Source organism: Epinephelus fuscoguttatus, linkage group LG4 (assembly GCF_011397635.1).
Source record: "Epinephelus fuscoguttatus linkage group LG4, E.fuscoguttatus.final_Chr_v1".
Lineage (NCBI taxonomy): Eukaryota > Metazoa > Chordata > Actinopteri > Perciformes > Serranidae > Epinephelus > Epinephelus fuscoguttatus.
This window is the reverse complement of record NC_064755.1, coordinates 33,236,953-33,262,586: the sequence shown is the minus strand read 5'-3', so window position 1 is coordinate 33,262,586 and position 25,634 is coordinate 33,236,953. Positions and strand designations below refer to the sequence as shown.

The following is a 25,634-nucleotide window of genomic DNA, read 5'->3' as shown; positions in this document are numbered from 1 at the left end:
ATACTTCAAGGTCTTCATGACATATATTATGAGTCTGGTCAGACATGGATGTAAACTGCAACTTTACTGGTTAGTGGACACATACAACCGCCTGAGGTGGGTCTTTTGATTCTGATTGGATGCTGGGTGTGCATTATTTTTCAAATTATCAGGCAGCTCTAACAAGTGGCCTCAACACCTCAGTGACAAAAACAACAAATCAGATAATACGAACAAAGTGTAAATGGTGTGTTCAAAACATAGATTTAACCAACATTATTTTACATTTCTGAGAAGTGTCTGTGGTATAAGAGAGATAATCCGCTCTGACTTGAGTTATGAAAAATAACACAGTTCATTTAACTGAAGGAGTTCTCAGTCACTGTGTTGTTCCTTTCTGTTGTTATCTTCAGCATGGTTTCCTTAACCTTGCCTCCCTGTTGCCCTGTGCCACAGTAAACACAGCCTAGGCAGCCATGAGTACGTCCAGAACTGCAGGAAGTGGGAGAATGAGATCACATTACAGCTCCTCTCTCACTCCACCATGAGAAGAGACTTGGCACGCAGTGTAAGTCGCTCCATCACACTGACACATGAGACCTTTTAAACTTCACACGAGATTTTTACTGAACTGTGATATAATACGTTTCATGCTGTGCCACTAAGGTTAATGTTTCACTTTTGTCCCACTGCTACAAACCTCCAACATGTATTCGGTGAACTGATGCTTACATGTCATCTGATATGCCTGATTGGTAAATCTTTGCTGCTTTTGTTCAGGCGGAGGATGACAACTCTCTGATAGATTTAGAGAAGCACCTGGGCCAAGTGGAGAGGCCATTCAAGGAGAACGCCACCAGGTATGAGGGTCCTGCACTGGGTGGGAAAATGTCAGAACATGTAGTTAAAGATTTTGTTTTCTAGTTAACAAATAATGCTATGAAGGAACATGATAGACTGGCCTTTCTTTAGTTGCATCTTTTGTCTGGTCTTCAAATTGGTTACATAGTTTGACTTAAATGTGTAGTTTCAGTTAAGATTGCTGGGTTGATGCAGATGCCTTATGTTTCTCTCTGTGCTGCCTTTGAATGACATTACATTTTAATTCTTTTATACAGAAACATTTTTAAGACCAAATGATGGTGTTAAAGGAATACTTTACCCCCCAAATGATCATGTATCTATCAATCACTCACTCCGTGCTGAGTTGGGAAAAAAACCTTTTTCTTGCGTGCCTCTGTTGATCGAAGAATCCAAAAGCTGAGAAAATTCTTGATGAATTGAAGTCATAGGGGCCCATGTTTAACAACAGCAAAACTATATCCAAATATCTGTTAACAAACTCTCACACATCATGTGCAGTGCAATCCAAGTCTCATTTATTGAGTCGTATGCTCAGTACTTCCCAAACACATGCAATTTTGCTAAAACCCTTATATATAAAATACTTCCACATAAACAGCACAGGCGCACAACTCCTCTGTGTGTGAGAAGTTCACCATGAAGAGATGCAAGAAAAATTAAAATTAAACGTTAAAAAGGGTGAGTAACTGATACATGAATGATCATTGGGAGAATTAAGTATTCTTTTAAGCTAGCTTCAGATAACTTAATTAAACTTTATACATTCTGTCCTCATGTCATTTGTCATCATCTCTCTTTGTCCATCTTCTTGCAGACAAGGCCTGGCTGATTATCTAGAGGGCTATCACAATCAAGTCAACATCTGCCTACAAAATGAGGTACATGTCGTCCCTGTGCAGGACTTTAAAGTAAAGTAAAAAGATGGAAAATTGTTTTGATGATTTTCAGGTCTTCAGTTTGAAAAACATAAAACAATCAATTGCACTACCCGCCACTGTGCTGTGAACTATTTTCCTGTCTCTCAGCAAGTTTTTATATACTTTATTAGGGGTGTGGGGAAAAATCGATACAGCGTAGTATCGCAATATTTTTGTGTGGTAATATGATCGAATCATCGCACAGTGCCAAGTATCAATTTTTTTTATTATTTAAAATATTAATATTATAAATACAAATTAAACTCTAGGTAGCCTACTTGAATAATATCATCACTACATACATTTTGCTGCTGCTGCTGCAAAAAGAGACTGAAGTGAGATGAACAGACTGAAAACTTTTTTTCTTATGAGATAAAACAGATGTTGACATAGTTTTCCTTTTGGGATATAATTTGCAGTTGAAAACAGGTAATAAATCACAATATATCACAATATATTTTATTGCAATACATCATACAGCATATCATAACTCTAATAATATTGTATCATGACTAAAATATCGTGATAATATCATATCGTGGAGCCTCTGGTGATTCCCACCCCTATTTATCTGCAGAGACTCTGCCCTCTACCTATATTTTTTTTATTTTTGTTTGTGCTCAGGACCTTCCCTTAGATGTGTAGAACAGCTATTAAAGTTACATGTCCACAGTATTTGTTGCACCGTTCTCTGTAGAAAGGTACTGATTTGTAAAATTGAGTTTTGTGTAGCTGTTTGTATAATGAGACTTATTCAGCTTCTGGTTCAGCCTCTGATGCTTCATCTAAGTACAGCATTTTTTCACTGAATAGTATGATAGAGGGTCTCAAACATTGTTTTCAAAGTTCTTTGTTTCAAATCAGATACTTAAATAAATGGTTATGTACTGGGACATCCCTGGAATGCAGGCTTTCTAGAAATGGCACATCTGGTTCTCAGCCAGTGTGGGTTATAGTGGAGTAATTGAAGGCAGACTGGACGGTTGGTAAGCTCCACCTTGCCCTCAACCCAACTTAAACCTGTTGATGGCATCAAGATTTATTTGAGTGCACCTTGACAAAATCATGCCATCTGAAGTAATGAATGTACTCTAGCATGCAAACGTGTGTTTATAGCCTTGTTTGTTCTAAGGTCCACACACAGTAGGCTGGTTTGAGTTTGAAATACTGTTTAGATGAGAGTCCATTTGATGAGTTGTTGGTGGTTGTTCTCTCACTGAGACCTCCTGATGTGTTGCTCTTGCATTAAACAAAGGGGTTTTACTGTTTAGAGACAATCTGGAAACAAAAATACACATCATGCGGATATCCCTTTCACGACAGGCTGGTGTGAGCGTGTGAAGACTGATGCAGTTATAACACACATGCTATACCAACCTGCTCTGTATCTCTGTGTTCAGAGCACACAGTACAAGACTGTGGACCGGGTGGTGCAGACTATGAAGAACCTGTGCTGTGCTCTGGATGAGGTGGAGACCCAAGCCATTACAGAGGCCATCAAAAGGCTGCGACACTCCGTCAATTTACCCAGGACACGCTCACCCAAGGTGGGTTCTCGACTCACACATTCATACTTAGTGTTGTTTAGAGGTAAGGATGTCTTTCTAACACCAGCATGTTTTGCTTTGTAGTTGGGAGCCACATCATCTGGTCAGTCATCAAATGGTAAGTTCTGTACACACACACACACACACACACACACACACACACACACACACACACACACACACACACACTCAACCTCATTCAAATAAACTTTGTTTGTTGCCACTTACAATCAGAAATGAACACACAATTGTTTGTCATTTTGGCAATATTCCTTGGTGTCCAAAGGAAAAAAAAGGCACTGTCAGTACTGAAATGCACCATCTATGCTTATAAAACCAACATGAAATGGCAGCATGAACAGTATGCCTGTCACTGGTGTTAAGACACATTACAGTCTAGAAGAATTGTCTTTGATATGTCAGACACATCTTTAATAAAGTCAAAAGTTACTTTTCTTCAGTGATGAAAAGATAAGTAAAACCTATGTGGTTTATTCCACTGCTGGTATAACTCCTCTAAAAACTGTGTTTGCAGTCCCAACAATTATCGAATCTCTGTGACCTCATACTGGGTACGTTTACATGGAACCTAATATTCAGAATAAAGCCCGGTCAGAATAAAAATGTCTCATGTAACCATCTCATTTGGAAGAGACTTGTTGGAATGGAGGGAATTCTCAATCATGATGAACGCTGATCAAATATGAATCAAGATTCTGTCACTGTATTGCCTGTTTCCCAGCTTGGAAGTTTTCAGAAAAATATTTTAGTATACTGTTAAGCTGTAAAATGAGAGTTTGTGATCGGGCTGCCATGTTGAAAATATTCAACCAAAGTACTAAACACTGCCCACTGGCCGGACCAGCCTTCCCATTTCACAGCTAAACAGTACACTAAAATACGTTTCTGAATCAGTGCTGCCCAGTTTGACAGTCTGGCTGTGGTTCATGAGCAGTGATTGGTATGATTGACAGCTGCACTGGAGGCTCCTTGTCTCTGATTGGTTGTTTTCATTTTAGTGTGGTAATGCAATTATTTAGGGACAGAGGAGTATGCTTTTTATCACAGATTATCTCTCTCATTTAGTGCTGAGTGAGTAAAGTGAAAGTTGAAACAAATATGAAAATAGTTTTTTTAATAAGGTTACTAACTACAGCTTGAATATATGTATTTTATTTTGAAACAGTAGCCTCATGTAACATTGTTGTTACAGGCTAAATAGTGAAGTTGCAGGACACAATAATTGTTTATTGCTACCAGCAGCTGTAGCCTGCATATGAGACATTTAGGGAACATCAGTAAATTGTAGCTTTTGCTGATAATCTGGGTGTAAGGTTTTTAGGGGACATTTGTAATTTGTAGCCACAGAAAGTAATCTGGATTACACTTGTGTTACTTTCTTCTAAATTTAATTAATGGGGGGAACCATTTCCTCTCCCTATATTATATTTTATGTATTATTAAATAAAATAAAAAACTTCTGTTATATTTCTGGTAGATTAGTTGCTTCACAGCAGGTGGAACCACTTTGCATAAGTCAAAAAAAGTTGTATTCTGATTAAATGCTTTGGGGCATGTAAACACATCTTATCAGATCACTTTATTTAGCATCCATGTAAACAGCTAAGGTGGAATCTCTTATCAGGATGATTTCAATCAAGTTGAAGAAATATTGTAACTGCAGCGTCTGATCCTTACCTGACTCTGACAGGTCACAGCGGCCCTGTGGAGGAGGGCATGGCCTTACTGACGCAGGCTGTCTATGACCTGGCCAAGCTCTATCTGCGCTCCTTCTGCCCCCCATCTGCCTCCTTCAGCTCGCCGCCATTGCCCCCGCCTGCAGACGGGGAAGGCGTAGAGGGGAGGAGCAGCAAAGAAGCTTCTGGCACCACAGACCACCTCCAATTCACTCTGTTCGCCCTGCATGGCATCCCAGGCAACTGGGTCAGCAGGTAAGCAGTCAGAGGATGAACATTATTTAATGCTATTATCGGGGGCACTAGATGCTCCTAAAGTGACAGAGATAAATGTCTCAGAAATATCAGTGGTGTGAATGTGTAGCTAATGATGCTACTTCACAGCATAAATCACTGCATAAAAACAGGAGGGTGCACAATCACTTGAAGCATGTAGTTGGAAATATTTTGCAGACTTAATGTGAAAATGTAAGGGTTAATAGTTGAAGTGCTTCGTCCTTTGCTGTGAGATAATTAAAGCCTTTATTCATGCATATGTTCTTGCATGATCACCCACTTGCTGTATTATTAGTGCCACCCACATTTCACTTAATTGTACTAATGCACAGCAGGGTCAAAGATGGAGACAGATGGCAGAGGAAGGCAGCTCAGAATTCTAATCACCTTATTTGCCAAGTGCATACAATTAGAGCAACAGCAGAGTATGATGATAAACAAATGTGGTTTTGCTTCTAGAGGTTGTGCGATAATTTCCTGTTGAGCTGCTGCGACCAATGAGAGTATTTTGTGACAACATTGCAGCACAGTCTTGCGGACTGTGTTGTCACAGCACATAGTCTTGTTTTCTTCTGCTAAACAAACAGCTCCGGTGTTGCTCCCCACGTCTTATTTTTCCATGCCAGTGTCCAGTTTCACCCTGACTTTATCTCCTGCGTGTGTCTGGGCCGCAGAGCTGATCCAAATTTTCCACTCTCGGCTCTGTCACGCATCAGTGACCAGGATCAGTATGTTTCTGACAAGCCCTTACACAGTTGCATAGGTTTGTAAAGTCTAGACACGTATGAGAAGTGATTTAATACTTCTACTGTCTGGGGAAAAAAAGAGAGTTTAGTGAAATTGCACAGGAAGTCTGAGTGAATATGGGAATATTTATTTACTGCCACAATCATTTCATCTATGTCATCATGAAGAATAGTCCTCCGTTATACATTTATAAGACTTTGCTTTAATGCTGCGGCACAATCAGTTTATAGATGTTGTTGAATGCCAGCAGCAGTTAAAAATAAAAAGAAACCGTAACCATGACTGTGAGAGGGAGGCTGTTTTAAATCTGCCTTAAGAACTGCTGCAGGCTCTTCTTCCATGGTAATTTTCTGGTTGGCCAGTGAGGCTTTCATAAAGAGAGGAACTGCTTAATAACAGGCCTATTTACTCCAGCTCAGCCTCTTCCAACTGCTATTTTAAGCCAGCACCAAACATTGCTGCAGTGACGGTCATTCCAAAGACACCTCCAAAAATATTTAGCTCCTCACAACCCCAAGGCCAGAGGGACACAGCGAGTACAGTATTTTCCAGCCCCCAGACAAGCAGCTAGGCCGTTCTGTTGTGTTGTGGTGTCAATATAATGCTGCCTTACTGAGGTCTGAGTGTTTGGCGTTGTTGTGGCTGGTGTGTCATCCATCTGGAGCCTCAGTAGATGACACGACATTGCCAGCATATTGAGACAGTGACTAGTGGTGGAGCTGCCAGCACAGATGGCACTGAGCAGTGGATCAAGCCTGTAGTAGTGAAAATGTGTAACTGATGTGATTCTATTTTCACTTTCCGCTCACATATGTATCTCAAATTGAAACATGGAGGTTATTTCTGGATGTGTGGTTGAGTTGTGTAACGAAACTAAATGTTAGATGTGACTGACTTTATTGTAACGTGTCAGCGTATAGGTACATTACATAGACGTCTTGCTTATATTAACCCTTTGAGATCCGTAGGGCCGTATATGAACATTGGCCAACATTCCTGTTTTTAAGTGGCTATACTGGGCTGAGCTTGAAAACTATATGGTACTTGATGAAACTAGAGGACCTAAGGAATCCAGCATTACCAACCATGTCATGCTAGCTTGTCATGACGGGGCTAAATAACGCTCCAAAGTTAGGCTAAATTTAATTTCATGGGGGTCCCTTGACCTCTCACCTCAACATATCTGAATGAAAATTGGTTCTGTGGATACCCACAAGTCTCTCCTTTACAGACATGCTTATTTTATACAAGTCCCATGCAGTTTTGGGCAAAAACATGCAGTACATATGTGTTGTTTTTGCCTATTGTATTTGAATCCTTGTGCATACTGGCGTCCCTAAGCAGCCCTGGAAATGCACACATTTTATAAAACTGAAAGCTGAGACTCTTGTGGATTCAATTAACCTAATGTTATTCTTGTGTGATGATGTTAGTCCCCATTGTAGCTATTTCACTTTAGCGAGACAATTTTGTTTAAGTGGACATCACTGTATAAAATTACCTATTGTGACGTGTGGGATAATCACAGCCTCATGAAACGTTACAGCTACAATCTAGAGACCTTTGGTATTCAGAGGATGTATGGCTTTCATGGGTATATTGACAATAAGAGGGTTTCCGAACAGTTTCCAGAACAGAAATGTTTTCCACCAAGTCGTAGCAAAATGCAGTTATTCTAGAAATCTCTAAATGTCAAATGTTTTTGATTCCAAATTACAGCATGGATTTTTTGGTTGTGTTCCCCAAGGTCTTGATGTGTTAATTCGGTATTTTGGAGGGATATTTGACCATTTTATTAATTCTCAAGTGGTCAAAAATGCCCAAATTTAGCACCAAATCTGTGTAACAAATGGTGTCAACCCAAAAAATACTGCAACAATGAGACATAGTTGAGCATTGGAGTGGTTATCATACTTCTATCATAATGTTCTAAGCCCCTATACACTCTAAACTAACCACAACATAACATTTATTACAGATTTGTGACTAGAAAAACTTGACAGTCAGTGTTGAGCTGCATCTCAAATTAATCTTTAGGTTCCCAGCTTTCAGATGATGTATACTACCTCTATTTGGCACAAACTGCTGACCTGCTATCTCCTCATAAAGATCCCCTGTACCCCCACAAAAATTCAAAAATTGGTCCATGGTAGGTCACGAAGGGTTAAAGTTATAGTACTGTGTAGACATGCAGCATATAGAGGTTTGGTAATGAATAGTTGTTTTACTGTATAGTTTTAAAGCCTCTCCACAGCCACGGTCCACCCACACAGGTGTTTTCACTTATGCTGCCTGATTAAACCTCTTCTGAGGTCTGTGTTGGAGCGTACGCACTCCCACACTGTCCTGTATGTTACTCTGTTATATAACACGTTTAGACCTTTTTTACAGTAGAATTTTTTACATATCAGATCGTAAGTGCACAAGTCTTAATAACATTACTAATGTCCTTTTGAATAGGCCAGATCCAGGATCATAGTGTTCTGTGTGATGGCTCATATATTAATATGACTCACTGGAACTGGTGATAATGTAGTTAGCTCTACCTGTGATTTTTCTGATATAACAAGTCCAAATGTTTTCTGTAAAAAAAGGTCTTTTCGTACACAGAGTTGGTGACGGCTCCAGTAGAGCTACAGATCAATCTGTGGTTATACTGGATAGTTTCAGGTGTGAAATTGCGCAGCTGTATGAGTTGTAGTACTCTGCACAGTTGTGGTCCACTTACACAGGTGTTTTGACTTTTGTTGCCTGATTAATGCTCTTTTCTGGTCTCTGTAGGCAGGTGTGGAGTAGCTTCACTGGATAAATAAGGCCTAGTCCTTACAGACATGGGTATTTTTCTAAATGTAGCCTTTTCTATGTATTTTAGTCTTCTGTCCACACACAAACTGCGTTTTAGGTCACTGAAAATAGACCTCCATCTAGGCTGAAGATTTTCAGAAACTTCATTTTTAGTTTTGCTGTGTAAACAGGGAAGTGTGCACTTTTATCTCCTCTGTGAAGCATCACAAAGGAGGCAAGATGTCGTGCAACAGTGGACATGACCAGAATAGTGCTGGTTCTAATCTTGCTAACAGCACTTTCTATATTAATTTTATTTTTATTCGAAATGTCACACCCTTGAAACACGTTGATTGTAATGAGTGTTTTTGCGTTTTCTTTTTGAGATTTTTTTAATATCGTGTGTGGACAGAAATTTTTTGAGAACAAGGGGAAAACCCTATTTGCAAAAATACCTGTTTGCGTGTGGCCTAGGTCCAAATGTTAAAGAGGTTTTAATAAAACTGTCCGGAGAATCACTCATGTCTGATCAGAATAACCTGTGCAGGTGTTCAGGACCAAATATTACTAGTACTAAAGTCAGTGTTATCAGGGGTGTGATTCAGACCAGTGGGTTGCTGGTTTAAGTTCCAAACTGTTGGGTCAGTCTGGTTGGAGAACATGAACAAGATGGTTTCTTACAAGGCACTCAGCCCCTGGTATGATTAACTGCAGATCTGTGACACAGGACACTGCTGAAAATGGGCAAACATGCTCAGAGTGTCTTAGATTGTAAACAAACAATATGAAAATTATACATATCCACATACACGCACCGACATGGCACTGCTGAAGTATCACTGTCATGTACAGTACCTTTTAATGGCTGTATCCTAGCAACCACTGAACATTCACGTAACAAGCATTGTCACATTTGTACTGTACAGTAATTAGTCAGTGGTCTTTGTCAGATGTACTTTCTGTATGAATATCTGCCCATTCCTCTGACCAGCCACACAGTGCTTACTCAAAGACATGTGGGCCCAGTAGCAAAACTCATTGTGTTGTTTTGTTTCAGTTATGAGAAGTACTTCCTGATGTGTTCCCTCACCCACAATGGCAAGAACCTGTTTAAACCAGTCCAGTCCAAGAGAGTGGGCACATACAAAAGCTTCTTCTACCACATCAAATGGGACGAACTGTGAGTGATTACCTTGGCCTGTTTCCTCTCCTCTCCTCTCCTCTCCTCTCCTCTCCTCTCCTCTCCTCTTCTCTCCTCTCCTCTCCGCTCCAATATGTCCTTAACAACAACATGTTTGCACTGTCCTTCCATGCAGCTAACACTGTCCTTGTCTCTCCCAGGATCAACTTCCCCATAGCAGTAGCTGTTCTCCCTCTGGAGTCCATTCTGAGCCTGACTTTGTTCGGGGTGCTGAACCAGAATGCCAGCGGCTCCCCAGACTCCAACAAACAGAGGAAAGCTCCAGAGATGCTCGGCAAAGTCTCTATGCCGCTCTTTGACTTCAGACGGTGAGGACAGGGGAACAGCTGACAGTGGCTCATCATGTTTTTGCATGTCATTTGAGTGGATGTCCCACTTATTATGAAATATTTTGAATATCACACAGTTGTGAAAGATGTATTTGAAACATTTTACACATCAGTCAATCAGCACAATTTAAGTACTTGTTTTAAACACCCTTGTAATTTGATGGGCCTCCAGCGATACAGAGTTAATCATATAAGTTAACATTCTTGCCACAATATAAAGATAACTGTTGATAAGATTCATTACCATGATTGTTTTGGGTTTTTTAATTTTGTTGTTAATGTTATTGTTTATTGCTGTCTGTATTTGACAGGGTGCTTGCAAGGGGCAGCAGGTTGTTGTGTCTGTGGACATCTGCCCAGGGAGCTGCTGCTGCTGCCGGATCTACAGGTGGTCGCAAGAGGATGCCCACAGAGCGAATAGTACTGCAGGTTAGTGGTGGTGCTGGTAGCATCTATAGTACAAGTATTAGTGTTTTAGTGGTTTTACCTTTGTGAGTAGTCGTGAGTAGTATTGTTAGATTTTATTGTAACACTCTCAACAGAAGTAGAAGACAGAAACCATGGATGTATAAACAGAACTGGATACAGCATTGGAGGTTGGGCCCCATTCATTCCTATGAAGGATTCTCAGTGGTGCATGAAGCCAAAAATGTTCAACTGCTAGGTATAAAGTTACCCGGATCATCAGCACTGCTTCTGCACTGTGTGGCCCATAGAGGAGGTGAATGAGAGACTTTCCTTGACTAGGCTGGCTACTTCCAGTTCATGATAACTTGATTGAATGTTCAGCTCTGTCATATTTTCCAAATTACATCGGACCGAATGTATCGTCATTTTTCAGAGGTTGTGACACTCAAAAAATGTATCCACTGATTTACAGACATCTATTCTGCCATGTAAGTCAATGGCAGAAAGTCTTAACGGGCCACATGGTATCGTGACGGAAGTAATCGCACTATTTGGCCACTACAAAAGTTGGCTTTAAATCAAAGCATACTTCCTGGGGGCCTGTTAGTAACCATGACAGTCGTAGTGGCACGATACTAGTAGTGGTGTAGTCTTGTGCCTTTCTTTCAGCTACAGTACTACTGCTACTGCACTACTTTAATTTCTGTGATCACTAGAACCAATGCACTATGACTCCCTGTACATCTAAGACTTCTCAAACTGGATGTAGTAGAAGTAGCAGTACTGGTAGGTTTTGTCGTGGAAATAACGTAACTGTGTAATATCAACAACCTTGCAGTTTGTTTTGGACCTAGTTTTTGTTCTCAGTCATGTCCTTACAAATAAGATAGATCATAGGGTATTTGTGAATGTATCCTCTTGAATTAAAACTACTTCAGAGAAATAAACTGATCCTGACTTTGGTGTTTGTGTTACCATCAGGTGGACTTTCCCAACTCACCATTGGACGTTTTATATGTGGGACCCAAAGAAGAGCCCAGCCCAGAGCAACCACCGGAAGAGTTGGACCCTGATCTGCGACGCAAACTGGAGAAAATCTGCAGCCGAGCTTCCAATTTCGGGTAGGAGAATCTCTCCTGTGTTTTCACAACTGTAAAAGGAGAATTACAATCTGAGACTCAATATCATTAACATTTCTAACAATCAGTGAGTCAGCATGTCTGCTGTTCCTGTCACTTCACTTCTAAGAGTTTATAGGGGAAGTGTGGTTTGCAGGATCTGAAATAAAAGCACTGACATCAGTTAATGCCACTGGAGAGGAGGTCTTAATGTTGCTCAGCTTGATGTGCAAAACAGACGTGCTTCTTGTACAAACACAAGAGGCTTAAAGCAACTGCTGGATACTGTAAGAACTTCTCATATTGCAATTAAATGTCCCTCTGCATGAGTCAAAGACAACAAAATATGATACTGAATCTTTCTGTGCAACTTACACCATGTGGATAAATGAGTCTGAGGCTGTGTGGGCAAGACAACATCACTACTGTAAATTAGATGTCACAGTAGGGCTGCATGGTATGCAGAAAATCATATTGCTATTAATATGACAGTTATTGGCATTGCTTTGTGAGTGGCAGTATTGATATTATTTTCATTAACTGTGCAGCCCCATGTTGATGTTTGTGATTGAATCAATTGAATGGAAACCACGTTTTTGAAACGTGTGAAGGTTAATGTTGAGTCTGCTGTATGTGCTGCAAAATCATCGTTGTAATCCACTGACTGCTGGTTGAGCTTTACATGCTCAGTGTTACGAGAGTTCCAGAAACATGCACAGAAACAGTATTTCTGGTGAGATTTATCCCCTTCAGCAGACAGTTTTTGGCCATCTCTCAGACCACCCAAAATCCGTTGGACTTACTAGATTTAAGAAGAGATTTTAAAAGATGCCGCGGACATTGCCAGCCGCAGCTCCCCATAAACGCCTGTATGTTGTCTGCTCCAGTGTGTCTGTTCTCTTCCAGCTGCTCCAGGCCCAGCTAAATGCTCTCTTATGCCTGCTGCCAGCCAAATCTCCTCCACTCTGCCAACATCCATGAGACTCAACTGGCACTTTAGCACAGAGCGCTCTCTCACTGGGCTCTCACCGCCTGCTTTCTGTCCTGCCCATTCATCTCTCCAGCCTCTGCGGGCACTAGACTCGTGGGCTGCAGTTTCACTGATGTGTCGTGTGTTATTTTAGCGTGTGTGATATTCTGTTAATCCCTGAAGGAGAAATGTTTGCTGTTATTAGCACAGGGAGGTCAGGGTCCAAGTACAGACAACAACTTCGGAAAGGCAAATGCTTGCTGACAGAGGAATTTAAGTGCAGCCTTTCTGCTTCAAGGGACCACTACCCCCAAATCAAAGATACATATTTTTCCTCTTACTTATTGTTGTAGTGTGAGTTGCTGAATGTTGGAGATATCTGACGTAGAGATGTCTGCCTTCTCTCCGATATAATGGAACTCGAAAAAGTGTGCATCTACTATTGACTAAAGGCTTGTGTGAGATGTAAACAATAATGGCGTCCTTCTTGGCTGAGCTGTAACACCAGCTAACTCAGTGGAAGTATGCACGCTTCCCTCTGCATTGTGATGTGGTTGAGGGGTGTAGTTCGGTAGAAACAAAATAGTTCCTACATGAAACTGCTCACAACAATTGTCTGTGGGTTATTTTGAGTAACCAGGTCATGATCTCATGCATTTTTTGGAACTTTCTGCACCACAAGCTGAGTGCCATCTACAGCAGATATCTCCAACACTCAGCATCTCACACCAAAGCCATCTAGTTGATAAATACCACGGGTAAGAGGAGGAATATACATTTTCAATTTGGGGGTGAACTGTCCCTTTCACGCACTGCTTTCAAAAGTGACATAGAAGTGTCCACGGTCAGTCAGGGGGAAACATCATGGAGCATGCCACAGACATACCTTAAATTTCACAGAGCACACTCTCACAGCACTTGTAGACAGGACACCAGCCAAGAAATTTCACACTTGGTCAGTAGTTTTAAAAAATGTGTTTCCTTGGGTGGCAAAATGTCATGTGACTCTCATGTCTCATGATGTGATTGTATTCTTGTACCTTATTTGTCCAGTAAAGGTTATCTGAACACTTTCATTTTCAGTGCACATTTACAAACTCACACACACACTTTCAAGCCATCCAGAACAACTAGTCTAACGCCTATGACCACTGAGGATTTTCACTGATGGTAGATTTTCCTTCAGCGGAGGTTATATTTCTTGCTTAAATGCACATTGAGTTGTTGTTCTTGAGGAAGTGCAGAGAATTTATCGCTCACTTAACCTCCACAGATTTTCTCAGATGTTCTGAGTTCTTGTGTGATTCTGTTTAAATGCTCTTTCTCTGTCGTCTGCTTTAAACATTATTGTTGATCCTGCCAAGAAAACTCCTCATTTGGAGTCGCTTAATGTTTTCTTTTAGTTTTGATTTTCACATTATTTAACAGTAGAGATGATTTTCTATTAGTGAAAGATAAAATATGGCAGTTTTAGTTGGTTATATATGAAGAATAAATCTGATAAAAAAGGATGCATAACACAAAAATCCAGGTGAAAATTTGTCATGACATTTGTCATGGCAATGTATTTACATGCTTATTTATTTTTTTTAAATACCATCCCATCCATCTTCCCTCTCCGTCTGTTTTTGCTCTTGCTCCAGGCTGAAGCGGGCGGATCACCAGCTCCTATGGGACCATCGGCTCCACTGTCGGAAGGACCACCCCAGCAGCCTCCCCAAGGTGCTGGCCAGTGCGCCCAGCTGGGACTGGGCCAGCATGGCTCACGTCCACTCCCTGCTGCACCACTGGCCCCCTCTGCCCCCCGTCACTGCGCTGGAGCTGCTTGACTCAAAGTATGCATTGTGCTCAATACCTACACAAACATTTGGTCTATGGCACCGCAGGTCCTTAAGAAATTTGAAATTATTTCAATATTATGTTTTTTCAAAGGAGATATTTGACCAGGCAAAAACTGGTGATAGTGCTCTTTCATTACTGTATACTGTGAACTTAATGTTTCTTAACATTAAGGAGCTTAATTTCCACTGTCATTAAATGTGACCTTTGTTTAACTGAGTTTGTCAAACTGATGCTGTCAGATGTGTTGGGGTGAGTGATGAGTATTTATGTAAATGTGGTTTGTGGTGAAGCCAAAGTCAAGTTTAAAGTGTTTAATTCTGCAGATCTTTGTTGTATATTTCATGTCTAATTCTGTGTACCGTATGTGTGTGTGCAGGTTTGCAGATACAGAAGTGAGAAGTGTGGCTGTTAGTTGGATTGAGAAGAGCAGCGATGATGAGCTGGCTGACTATCTGCCACAGCTTGTACAGGTACAGCTAAAAATATACGCACAAATACACACTTTACATGCAGTTTTAAAACATTAGCCACTGAAACTCACTCTCACATTCACTCATTCATTCTTTTATGACTAAACCTGTCTCTCTCACCCATTCACACCCTTTCACTCACAATTCTCCCATCTATTAATAAAGTCACTTTCTTCTTTTGTGTCGTACCAGGCATTAAAGTTTGAGTGTCACCTTAAGAATGCCCTCGTCATGTTCCTGCTGTCCAGAGCTCTCGGCAACATCAACATCGCCCACTACCTCTACTGGTGAGTCTGCAGCAGCACTGAAACAACAACTAAACAAACACCTTTAAGGAAAAGTTGCCAAAAAAAAGAGCTATAATACCCATCAGAAAAAGTGGTATTTCAAGATGCGAGGCACTCAGTAATGTGTTAATGTTGCTGTTTGTAGTGTTGTTAATTAAACCTACATGACCACAAGTTTGCCTCATTTCCTGAGTTGTTCAGTGGTCTGTGTAAATGTTAATACAGCTACAGTTAGAGTCTCTGCTGATCACATAAAAACTAAGGGAAAACTGGTGTCCACGATGATCGTGCCCCTTAAAGTTTGGCTGTTGTGGTGTGTGTGTAATGGCTGCAGGCTGCTGAGGGATGCTGTGCAGGATCCTGCCCATGGGCGACGCTATGAGCGGGTGCTGGGCGCCCTGCTGTGTCTGTGTGGAGTAAAATTGAGGGCGGAGCTGGAGAAGCAGACTCAGCTGGTCACACTACTGGGAGCTGTGGCCGAGAGGGTTCGACAGGCCGGGGGGTCTACACGACAGGTCAGTGTGTGTGTGTGTGTGGCTGTAATCTGTGTGTGTTTTATAACATTTCTATAGTTCCTTTCCCACTGCACAAATAACCCACCAACACCCGCTGCTTGCTTTTGTCTTTAATGGAAAAGGTTACAATCAACATTCTCCTGGGACAATTGACTCTACAGTAGTCACAGGGATTTATCGGCTCCAATCGGCTTCGATCAGCAGTAATAAAAACATAACACCTGGGTGGACATGCAAGTTTTCGCCCCTTTTCCAGCGTGATGCAAAGACACAGCGCCACTTATTCTGTCTGTCTTTTTCCATCGAACATCGTTCCAGATTGGTCAACACCAAGTTTAAAAGAAAGACTGAATAAATAGAAGAGTAGAATAAAAAAAGAGTACCACAGTTACATTTTCACTGCCCTCCATGCTGCCTTTAACTGTTTACTAACCTAATTTCCAGAGCAGTCTTGACATCAAATGTGACAAACCAGACATACTGGTGAACTGCAGAACTCTGGTCTGATGGGAATATGAAAGAGTCTGTTGCATATTTTTTAGCGGGTTTTACTTTATTTTAAAAACCTACATATATGCAGTAATTTTGGTAGAAAAAGGGTATGGACTGTTTCACTGCAACAGCTTTAGTCTATGTTTACTTCCAGTCAGCTGATGTCTTTCACATGCACAGCAAAACATTTGCAACAGGAAATACAAAAGGACCCAATTAGACTGTTTATATGTGTGTTACATGTGTGTTTTTGTACTTTTGTGTGTGTTCAGGTGGCGCTGCAGGAGGGCCTTGAAAACGTTCAGAACTTCTTCCAGAGGAACAGCTGCCGGCTACCCCTCAGCCCCAGTCTGGTGGCCAAGGAACTGAACATCAAGGTAACACACACACACACACACACACACACACACACAGACACACACACACACACACACAGGCCAAGGGTTGAAAGACGGTGTTAATTTAGCATTTAGCATTCTGACTATTAAGCAAGTTTTTATAACTGCATTCAGGTCAGTACATCTTCCTCACCAGGCTGGATTTTCCTTATCCTCAAAGAATTAGCAGCAGTGAATTCATAACTGTAACACTCAATAGAAAAACACAGAGCAGGAGACTGAGAAAACCTGATCTGAACACTTTGTCAGGAAACTGAAGAACAGCCACATACCCATTTATAGATCCTCTGTAGTTCAAACTTTAGATGAAATGAGCTCATTAAGCTACAGCATCACCATAATATAAAAAACATGCATGTCTATATATGCATAGAAATATTCATCACAGATAACAAGATGTCACATTTCTAATACCTGCATGTACCCTCCTATGAAAGAGGAAGATCAGAAGTTGCCACAAAAGGAATTGTGGGAGATTAATTAGCTTCTGATCAGGTATCTGTGGATATGATCCAGACGCATTCAGTCATTGGATGGTAACATTTTTGGAGAAGCATAATGATGACATACAGTGGTGGAGACAAAACAACGAGGGGCTCTAAAAACATGTCACAAAATAAATGAAAGATACAAAGAAAGAAAGAAGCAGACACGATTAGATGTTGTTTTAAAGCTGAATCTTAAAAACAACAGAACAGCAAAGTGCAGTGCAGAAGATAAAGATCTTACTGTTTGTGTGTAGGCCTGCTCCTTCTTCAACTCCAACGCAGTTCCCCTCAAGCTGGCCCTGGTCAACGCCGACCCACTGGGAGAAGAGATCAATGTTATGTTTAAGGTACTGTACCCACACACAGAGTTTTGAACTGTGTGCTGACAATGGACACACACAATGGAGAGTGCCTTAAATGAACCTTATGAACAATCATCATCATACGGTAAATATACCTGAGAACTGGTTCTTGTGTGTCTTTCACACACTCCTCTAGTTTAAACTGTGGACGTGACATCAGGTACATCAAAAGTTGTAACAAACTGTTGTTTACGTGCTTCTTATTTCAACACTGCGCCCCCTGGTGGCAGAAGAGAAATCTAACTAATATTAATATAAGTGCAGAGTGTTGGTGTCATTTGTCTTTCTGTTTGTCTGTGTTTGTGTCAGGTTGGAGAGGACCTGAGGCAGGACATGTTAGCTCTTCAGATGATCCGCATCATGGACCGCATCTGGCTGCAGGAGGGGCTGGACCTGCGCATTGTCAACTTCAAATGCATCTCCACTGGCAAGGACAAAGGTAACAGTCATACACAAACAAAGAAACACATACAGACGCCACATTTACACTTTTAAGTGTCCCATATCCAGATAAATACTTGGATTTATACTTAGCCACATAAGTGTGTCTTTGTTGGCCAGATGGAAATGCACCTGTTTGGTGATTGCCAGCTGTTAAAAGAAGAGTAACTTTGGTCCTTTAGAGGTTTCATTACTACAATGTTCAAAAAGGAAATTACCTTAAAGATACTGTTGCCACCAGGAAGAAAAGATAAGCTCTTAACTGATGTGTTTTACGAGAAGGAAGTTTTTAGTGTTTTGTCAGATGACACAGGCAGAAATTATGAATATAGTCCTGTCATTTCAGACTTATTTTAAACTTCTAACAGCTGTTTATGATCCATGAGCAGACATGCAATACAATGGCATCATCATAACTGCAATACAATATTATTTTTAAAGTAACTAGTGGAGTGCCTGTTCAAAACATGCCATCGTTGCTGCTTTCAGCTTTCCCGAGAACCACTCATCCAAACAACTTCACTCTTGACACTGCACTTCTTTGGGTCCTGCAGTACACCGGCCATGATTTAGCTGCGTCCCCTAGCAATCATAGAGTGTAGAGAGCATAATTTGGGTGCAAACGTTCAGGAGAACATTTCAAATTTGTTTTGGACTCTTTTGTCCATGGGGGGTGGGTTTGTTGGGACCAGGCTATTCCTTGGAACAAAAGTGTTAATTATCAAAGTTACATCGCTGATACTTTCTCTCCAGTCTCTCTTTCTTCATACAGTACAGGCCAAAAGTTTGGACACACCTTCTCATTCAATGCGTTTTCTTTATTTTCATGACTATTTACATTGTAGATTCTCACTGAAGGCATCAAAACTATGAATGAACACACGTGGAGTTATGTACTTAACAAAAAAGGTGAAATAACTGAAAACATGTTTTATATTCTAGTTTCTTCAAAATAGCCACCCTTTGCTCTGATTACTGCTTTGCACACTCTTGGCATTCTCTCCATGAGCTTCAAGAGGTAGTCACCTGAAATGGTTTTCCAACAGTCTTGAAGGAGTTCCCAGAGGTGTTTAGCACTTGTTGGCCCCTTTGCCTTCACTCTGCGGTCCAGCTCACCCCAAACCATCTCGATTGGGTTCATGTCCGGTGACTGTGGAGGCCAGGTCATCTGCCGCAGCACTCCATCACTCTCCTTCTTGGTCAAATAGCCCTTACACAGCCTGGAGGTGTGTTTGGGGTCATTGTCCTGTTGAAAAATAAATGATCGTCCAACTAAACGCAAACCGGATGGGATGGCATGTCGCTGCAGGATGCTGTGGTAGCCATGCTGGTTCAGTGTGCCTTCAATTTTGAATAAATCCCCAACAGTATCACCAGCAAAACACCCCCACACCATCACACCTCCTCCTCCATGCTTCACAGTGGGAACCAGGCATGTGGAATCCATCCGTTCACCTTTTCTGCGTCTCACAAAGACACGGCGGTTGGAACCAAAGATCTCAAATTTGGACTCATCAGACCAAAGCACAGATTTCCACTGGTCTAATGTCCATTCCTTGTGTTTCTTGGCCCAAACAAATCTCTTCTGCTTGTTGCCTCTCCTTAGCAGTGGTTTCCTAGCAGCTATTTGACCATGAAGGCCTGATTTGCGCAGTCTCCTCTTAACAGTTGTTCTAGAGATGGGTCTGCTGCTAGAACTCTGTGTGGCATTCATCTGGTCTCTGATCTGAGCTGCTGTTAACTTGCGATTTCTGAGGCTGGTGACTCGGATGAACTTATCCTCAGAAGCAGAGGTGACTCTTGGTCTTCCTTTCCTGGGTCGGTGCTCATGTGTGCCAGTTTCGTTGTAGCGCTTGATGGTTTTTGCGACTCCACTTGGGGACACACACTTTTTGCAATTTTCCAGACTGACTGACCTTCATTTCTTAAAGTAATGATGGCCACTCGTTTTTCTTTAGTTAGCTGATTGGTTCTTGCCATAATATGAATTTTAACAGTTGTCCAATAGGGCTGTCGGCTGTGTATTAACCTGACTTCTGCACAACACGACTGATGGTCCCAACCCCATTGATAAAGCAAGAAATTCCACTAATTAACCCTGATAAGGCACACCTGTGAAGTGGAAACCATTTCAGGTGACTACCTCTTGAAGCTCATGGAGAGAATGCCAAGAGTGTGCAAAGCAGTAATCAGAGCAAAGGGTGGCTATTTTGAAGAAACTAGAATATAAAACATGTTTTCAGTTGTTTCACCTTTTTTTGTTAAGTACATAACTCCACATGTGTTCATCCATAGTTTTGATGCCTTCAGTGAGAATCTACAATGTAAATAATCATGAAAATAAAGAAAACGCATTGAATGAAAAGGTGTGTCCAAACTTTTGGCCTGTACTGTATGTTCTTTAATGTACTGTAGCAAACAACTGAGAACAATCTGTACCCAGAATGCCGTTAGTTAATACAGGTCCTCGCTCAATACACAACTCCATGTGTACAAAACGCACTACTAGTAAATATGTCCGGTAGAACTCAAGAGCTCGCACAGACTCTGCCCATTTAAGTTAGATACTGAGCTGACTATTGTGTGCTTGCATCGTGTTAATAAAAGTTGTGATGTGTTATTTAGGCATGGTAGAGCTGGTGCCATTCTCCGACACACTCAGAAAGATCCAGGTGGAGTACGGCGTCACTGGATCCTTCAAGGACAAACCGCTGGCAGAGTGGCTCCGCAAATACAACCCTGCTGAGGATGAGTATGAGAAGGTAAAAACACATAAAGCATAAGTGTGCATAGTTACTTGTAAAGCCAAAAAAACTGTGAATCACACTAAGCCCAAAGTAACTGTTGATGTGTGTTGCACAAAGTGAAGCGTGCTGGCAACTGTCTGGCACATTAGTCCACTCACTGCACCACTACCTTTAACATTCACCATTAAGTTGACACAAAGTAATGATTTCACATATATCATGACTCTCAGTTACACCACTGAGCTGCTTTTTAATGTCTCATGGTGTAAACTAGTGAGGAAAATGGCTCAAATATTAAAACCATAATTTTCCCGTTGACACAGTAAACTGTCTCGTGAAGTTTACAGCAGTCGTAGAACTTTGACACCTGTAAATGTGAAACCTTACTCCGCACTCACAACCTCTGACCCCAAAATTCTACTGCACATAATTTGACCCTGAACTTCAGCAGCATGCAGAAATAAACTTGTCATCAGATACATGCTTAAACAGAGCTCTGATGTTTTTTAGGCTGGTGACTAAACTCTGGAAAGTCCACAGAACAATTTTATAATTTCTGGGTTCGCTTGAAACATCTGGAAAAGTAGAGAATGCATTTAGACTCTCAAAATCAGGCACTACATCAAGGCTGTACTTGCTGTGTAGCCAGGCGAAAAATACCTAAAACCTGTGCCTCACACTGAGTATTCATATTTCTTCCTCTCTTCTCTGTGTGTGTGTGTCACTCTCACTCTCTTCTTTCTCTTTTTAGGCATCAGAAAACTTCATCTACTCGTGTGCAGGATGCTGTGTGGCAACCTACGTACTGGGTATCTGCGATCGCCATAATGACAATATCATGCTGCGCTCCACTGGTCACATGTTCCACATCGACTTTGGCAAGTTCCTGGGCCACGCCCAGATGTTTGGCAGCTTCAAAAGGTGAAAATCAGATATGCTCTTTAGCACATGTTCATCAGATAAAACATGCTTTGGTGCACTGTCAGGGTGTAAAGGTCTTTTCATAAGGGTATGTCAGGATGTTTGCTGTTTTTATTACCAGGTATTTATCAGATGAAAGGTGAAAGGTCAGGTAGCACTTAATTTTTGTGGGAAATGCTGACACTGAGTAGAAAAGAAATAAATGAAGTTTTTGGAACACTGGCCTAAATAATTTAACACATGTACCGTTCTGATATTATAGTTTATTCTCATCATAAGGTAAGTTTCTAAGAAATTATGTGACCCACAACTTCTTTTTGGATGACTAAATTTCAGGTGCAGGATCTACTGTATCCCGACTCAGCAAGATTAATGTGTATTTTCATGCATGACCTGGTTCAAAGCTCACACACTGCACTCATTCCCAGCTGGTGGGCTGCCCTACAACCACACTCATCTATTTTTAGCCTCTGAGCATCTCCACTGAAATATTTAGAGGCTTTGTAGTAACTTGCTTAAGGGTGCCCCTGGTGTAGTTTAACTGTTCTGCATTCACTCTCCTGATCCAGATTTTCCCATTTTATTAGTAACTTCTTGGCTGACCCGTGTCAGAAGTTGACTTTAAATCTTCTGTCCTCCCCCTCCTTCTTTCCCATCAGGGACCGCGCTCCATTTGTTCTGACCTCTGACATGGCGTACGTCATCAACGGAGGCGAGCGTCCCACAAGTCGCTTCCAGCTGTTTGTAGACTTGTGCTGCCAGGCCTACAACCTCATCCGCAAGCACTCCGGGCTTTTCCTCAACCTGTTGTCACTGGTGAGACAGAACACACCATGTAAACCATATACACACAAATGACTGCACATGTAGAGCACATAAACACACCACCTATTTATACAAACACGCACCAGTCAGCCACATCATTAAAACCACTGGACTGTAACAAGATGATTGATGTTGTTCACATCATCTTTCAATGTTCTGCTGGGAAACCATGGGTCCTGGCATTCATGTGGATGTCACCTGACATGCTTCACCCACCCAAACACTGCTGCAGACCAAACATCCCCAGCCTCATGGGAACAGCTCTCTGATGGCAGTAGCCCCCCAGCAAGACAGCGCTCCATGCTACAATTCAAAAACTGTTCAGGAATGGTTCGAGGAACTTGACAAAGAGCTCAATTTATCGAACTGGCCTCCAAATTCCCCATAGCCCACTCTGATTGTGCATCTGTGGCACGTGTTGGTACCCCATGTCACAACCCACAGGACTCAAAGGATCTGCTGCCAGTATTCTGGTGCTGGACACCCCAAGACAGTTCTCAGAGGTCCTGTGCCCATGCCTCGACAGGTCAGAGCCAAGTCTGAGCCAAGGAGGCCCCAACATGGAGTGTACCTCTAGGGTACCGGCACGTCCCATGAATGCTCTATCAGATTGGGATCTGGGAAATTTGGAGGCCAGGTCGATGCCTTGAGCTCCTTGCCACATTCCTTGAGCCATTCCTGAGCAGTTTTTGCGATGCAGCATGGTGCATTGTCCTGCTGGGGGTGCCACTAAGGAGTGCTGAAACCTTGAGGGGGGTACTTGGTTTGTAATGGTGGGTGGAGCAGGTCAAGTGGCATCCACATGAATGCCAGGACCCTAGGTTTCCCAGCAGAACAATGCATTGGAACAAGATGATCAATGATTTGTCACTTCATCTGTCATCTGTGGTTTTAATGTTTTAGCTGATTGGTGCATATGGCAAAAAGGGGTACAGCACAGAGGTGTTGGCATGAAGTTAACATTTCGTCATGGTTTTTACTGTGGTTGTAAGAGTGGTTGTAATTAGAGCTGCAACCAACAGTTATCTTCATAACTGACTAAACTGCAGATTATTTTCTTGATTCACTGATTCATTTGCTGTCAAAGTGTCAGAAAATAGTGACAAGTATCCATCACAGTGTCTCAGAGTCGATGATAACATCCTCACATGTCCTGGTTTGTCTAGCCAACAGTTCAAACTCCAAAGATATTCACATTAAAATAATACAAAACAGAGAAAAGCAGAAAATCTTCACATCACAGAAGCTGTAAGCAGGGACTCTGGGGCATGTGTTCTGTGGAAAAATTACTAATGCAATTAATCAATTAACAAAATAACTGCAGATTAAATGACTTTATTTCCCCTATGGAAATAAGTCACGTGACTTTACTGTTTTATGCTAACAAATTTTAGTACTGCATGCACATTTGTGTGCTGCATTTTATTTTATCAGATAAAATCAGTTCTGTTTATTGACTGATCAGTTAGTTGACCAATTGATCAGCTCTAGTTTTAGTGCAGGTGTTCCAGATTCTTGTCCTTGCATCTTGTAGTTGCATTTTTTCTCCTATCAGCTTCTTTTTCCTTTATGTCAGTCTTTTTAGTAGTGTTGGCCTCCTTTTTGTAAGTGTCCTCATTATTTAGCCAATCTCTCTGATTTTGCACCTGCAGGAGCCAAAATAAGGAGCAGTCGTGCCCTCATAATAAATTAGTGCTTCACTGTTGTCCTGGAAATTAATATGCTGTAGTTTATGGCTACTTGATGCTAGTTCTCAAAATAATTTCTGCTGTTTGTTATATTTTTAAATGGACAGGTGTGTTTGTTTTATTTTTTATTTATTTGCCCCATATTTAACCAGGTAAGTCCTGTTGAGATCAACAGTCTCTTTTCCAAGGGAGACCTGGCCAAGACAGCAGCATACAAAAAGTTACAGCCAAACAACCGCACAATAAAAACATAAAAGATATACACTAACATGTAGAAATATTAGAACACCTACGCACAATGATAATGTATTAAAGCAGCATTTAAAAGGCAATGATGCAGAGTGAAGTAAATGTAGTTGTGAGAGGAGCTAATTGTTACATGGTCTTTTACAACTGGCTGGTGTTACTCTTGAATAATAGATCAATTATGCAAAATGATTGACGACAATTAAATTGTAGGGCTTTTATGGCATTATTGGACTGTTGTTATATTATTTATGTAGTTCCTAATTCACTAAATAGTCAATATTGATGCACATTCTTATGAAGATTAAGTCCTAATTCTGTTGTATTTTATAAGCACTGTAATATTTATAGATTTTTGTAATAATGTTACTGTAGAATGATGGGTAATACTTGAATAAATCTGCTAAAGCATTTAATAACCCAGAACCTGTGTGTGCGTCTTTTCTCGACGTCATAGATGACGTCCTCCGGCCTCCCTGAGCTGACCGGCCCTCAGGATCTAAAGTACGTGTACGATGCCCTGCAGCCCCACAACACAGACGCTGAGGCAACAATCTTCTTCACCAGGTAAATGCATCAACTTCTATTCTCCAAGCGCTGATCCAAACTAATCTCTCCCACTCACGTTTCAGCTAAAACAGACAAAAACATGAATTGGCAGCTCGGATAAAGTTTTAAATGTAATTTCCCCAAACCCTTGGACAACCTCAAGACTGGAAACATCTCAAGAAAGTGTGAAATCAATCACCCCTTAAGTTTTTCTCTCTGTTCTGAAGTGACCCTCTGTGCACAGCTGCTATTTTCCAAGAGCTGTTATTGTGAGAAATGAGTTCAAGGACATTTTTGTTTTTTGCTACAAACTGAGAATCCACCAGGTGGTGATAGAGGCACAGGAAGGAAAAGAATAGCTCTCACATTACAGAAACAAAATTCCTGACAGCTGAGGGGAAGTATCAGGTGGACTTTGTCTTTGTAAAACCAGTCAGGTGAGATTGTAACTCAGTTTGTTGACAAAAAATGTGCCTGATGAAAACTTTGTGTAACAGCTTTAGGTCAAAGAGAAAACAGTATACTG

The 25,634-nt window shown here is 41.3% G+C and overlaps 1 protein-coding gene across 1 annotated transcript in view; it reads left to right on the top strand.

Annotated features, from left to right (window-relative positions):
- pik3c2a (phosphatidylinositol-4-phosphate 3-kinase, catalytic subunit type 2 alpha) overlaps positions 1-25,634 on the top strand; it is a 67,266-nt gene that overhangs the window by 35,792 nt on the left and 5,840 nt on the right. The window contains exons 6-26 of the mRNA XM_049573259.1: positions 436-547; positions 760-839; positions 1,658-1,721; positions 3,161-3,307; positions 3,392-3,425; positions 5,019-5,259; positions 9,869-9,991; positions 10,153-10,320; positions 10,653-10,770; positions 11,731-11,870; positions 14,481-14,672; positions 15,056-15,149; positions 15,342-15,436; positions 15,771-15,951; positions 16,716-16,820; positions 17,584-17,676; positions 18,001-18,130; positions 20,758-20,894; positions 21,631-21,800; positions 22,460-22,616; positions 25,017-25,126. Coding sequence (XP_049429216.1) covers positions 436-547; positions 760-839; positions 1,658-1,721; positions 3,161-3,307; positions 3,392-3,425; positions 5,019-5,259; positions 9,869-9,991; positions 10,153-10,320; positions 10,653-10,770; positions 11,731-11,870; positions 14,481-14,672; positions 15,056-15,149; positions 15,342-15,436; positions 15,771-15,951; positions 16,716-16,820; positions 17,584-17,676; positions 18,001-18,130; positions 20,758-20,894; positions 21,631-21,800; positions 22,460-22,616; positions 25,017-25,126 — 2,691 coding nt within the window. The remainder of the gene's footprint in view (positions 1-435; positions 548-759; positions 840-1,657; positions 1,722-3,160; positions 3,308-3,391; positions 3,426-5,018; positions 5,260-9,868; positions 9,992-10,152; positions 10,321-10,652; positions 10,771-11,730; positions 11,871-14,480; positions 14,673-15,055; positions 15,150-15,341; positions 15,437-15,770; positions 15,952-16,715; positions 16,821-17,583; positions 17,677-18,000; positions 18,131-20,757; positions 20,895-21,630; positions 21,801-22,459; positions 22,617-25,016; positions 25,127-25,634) is intronic.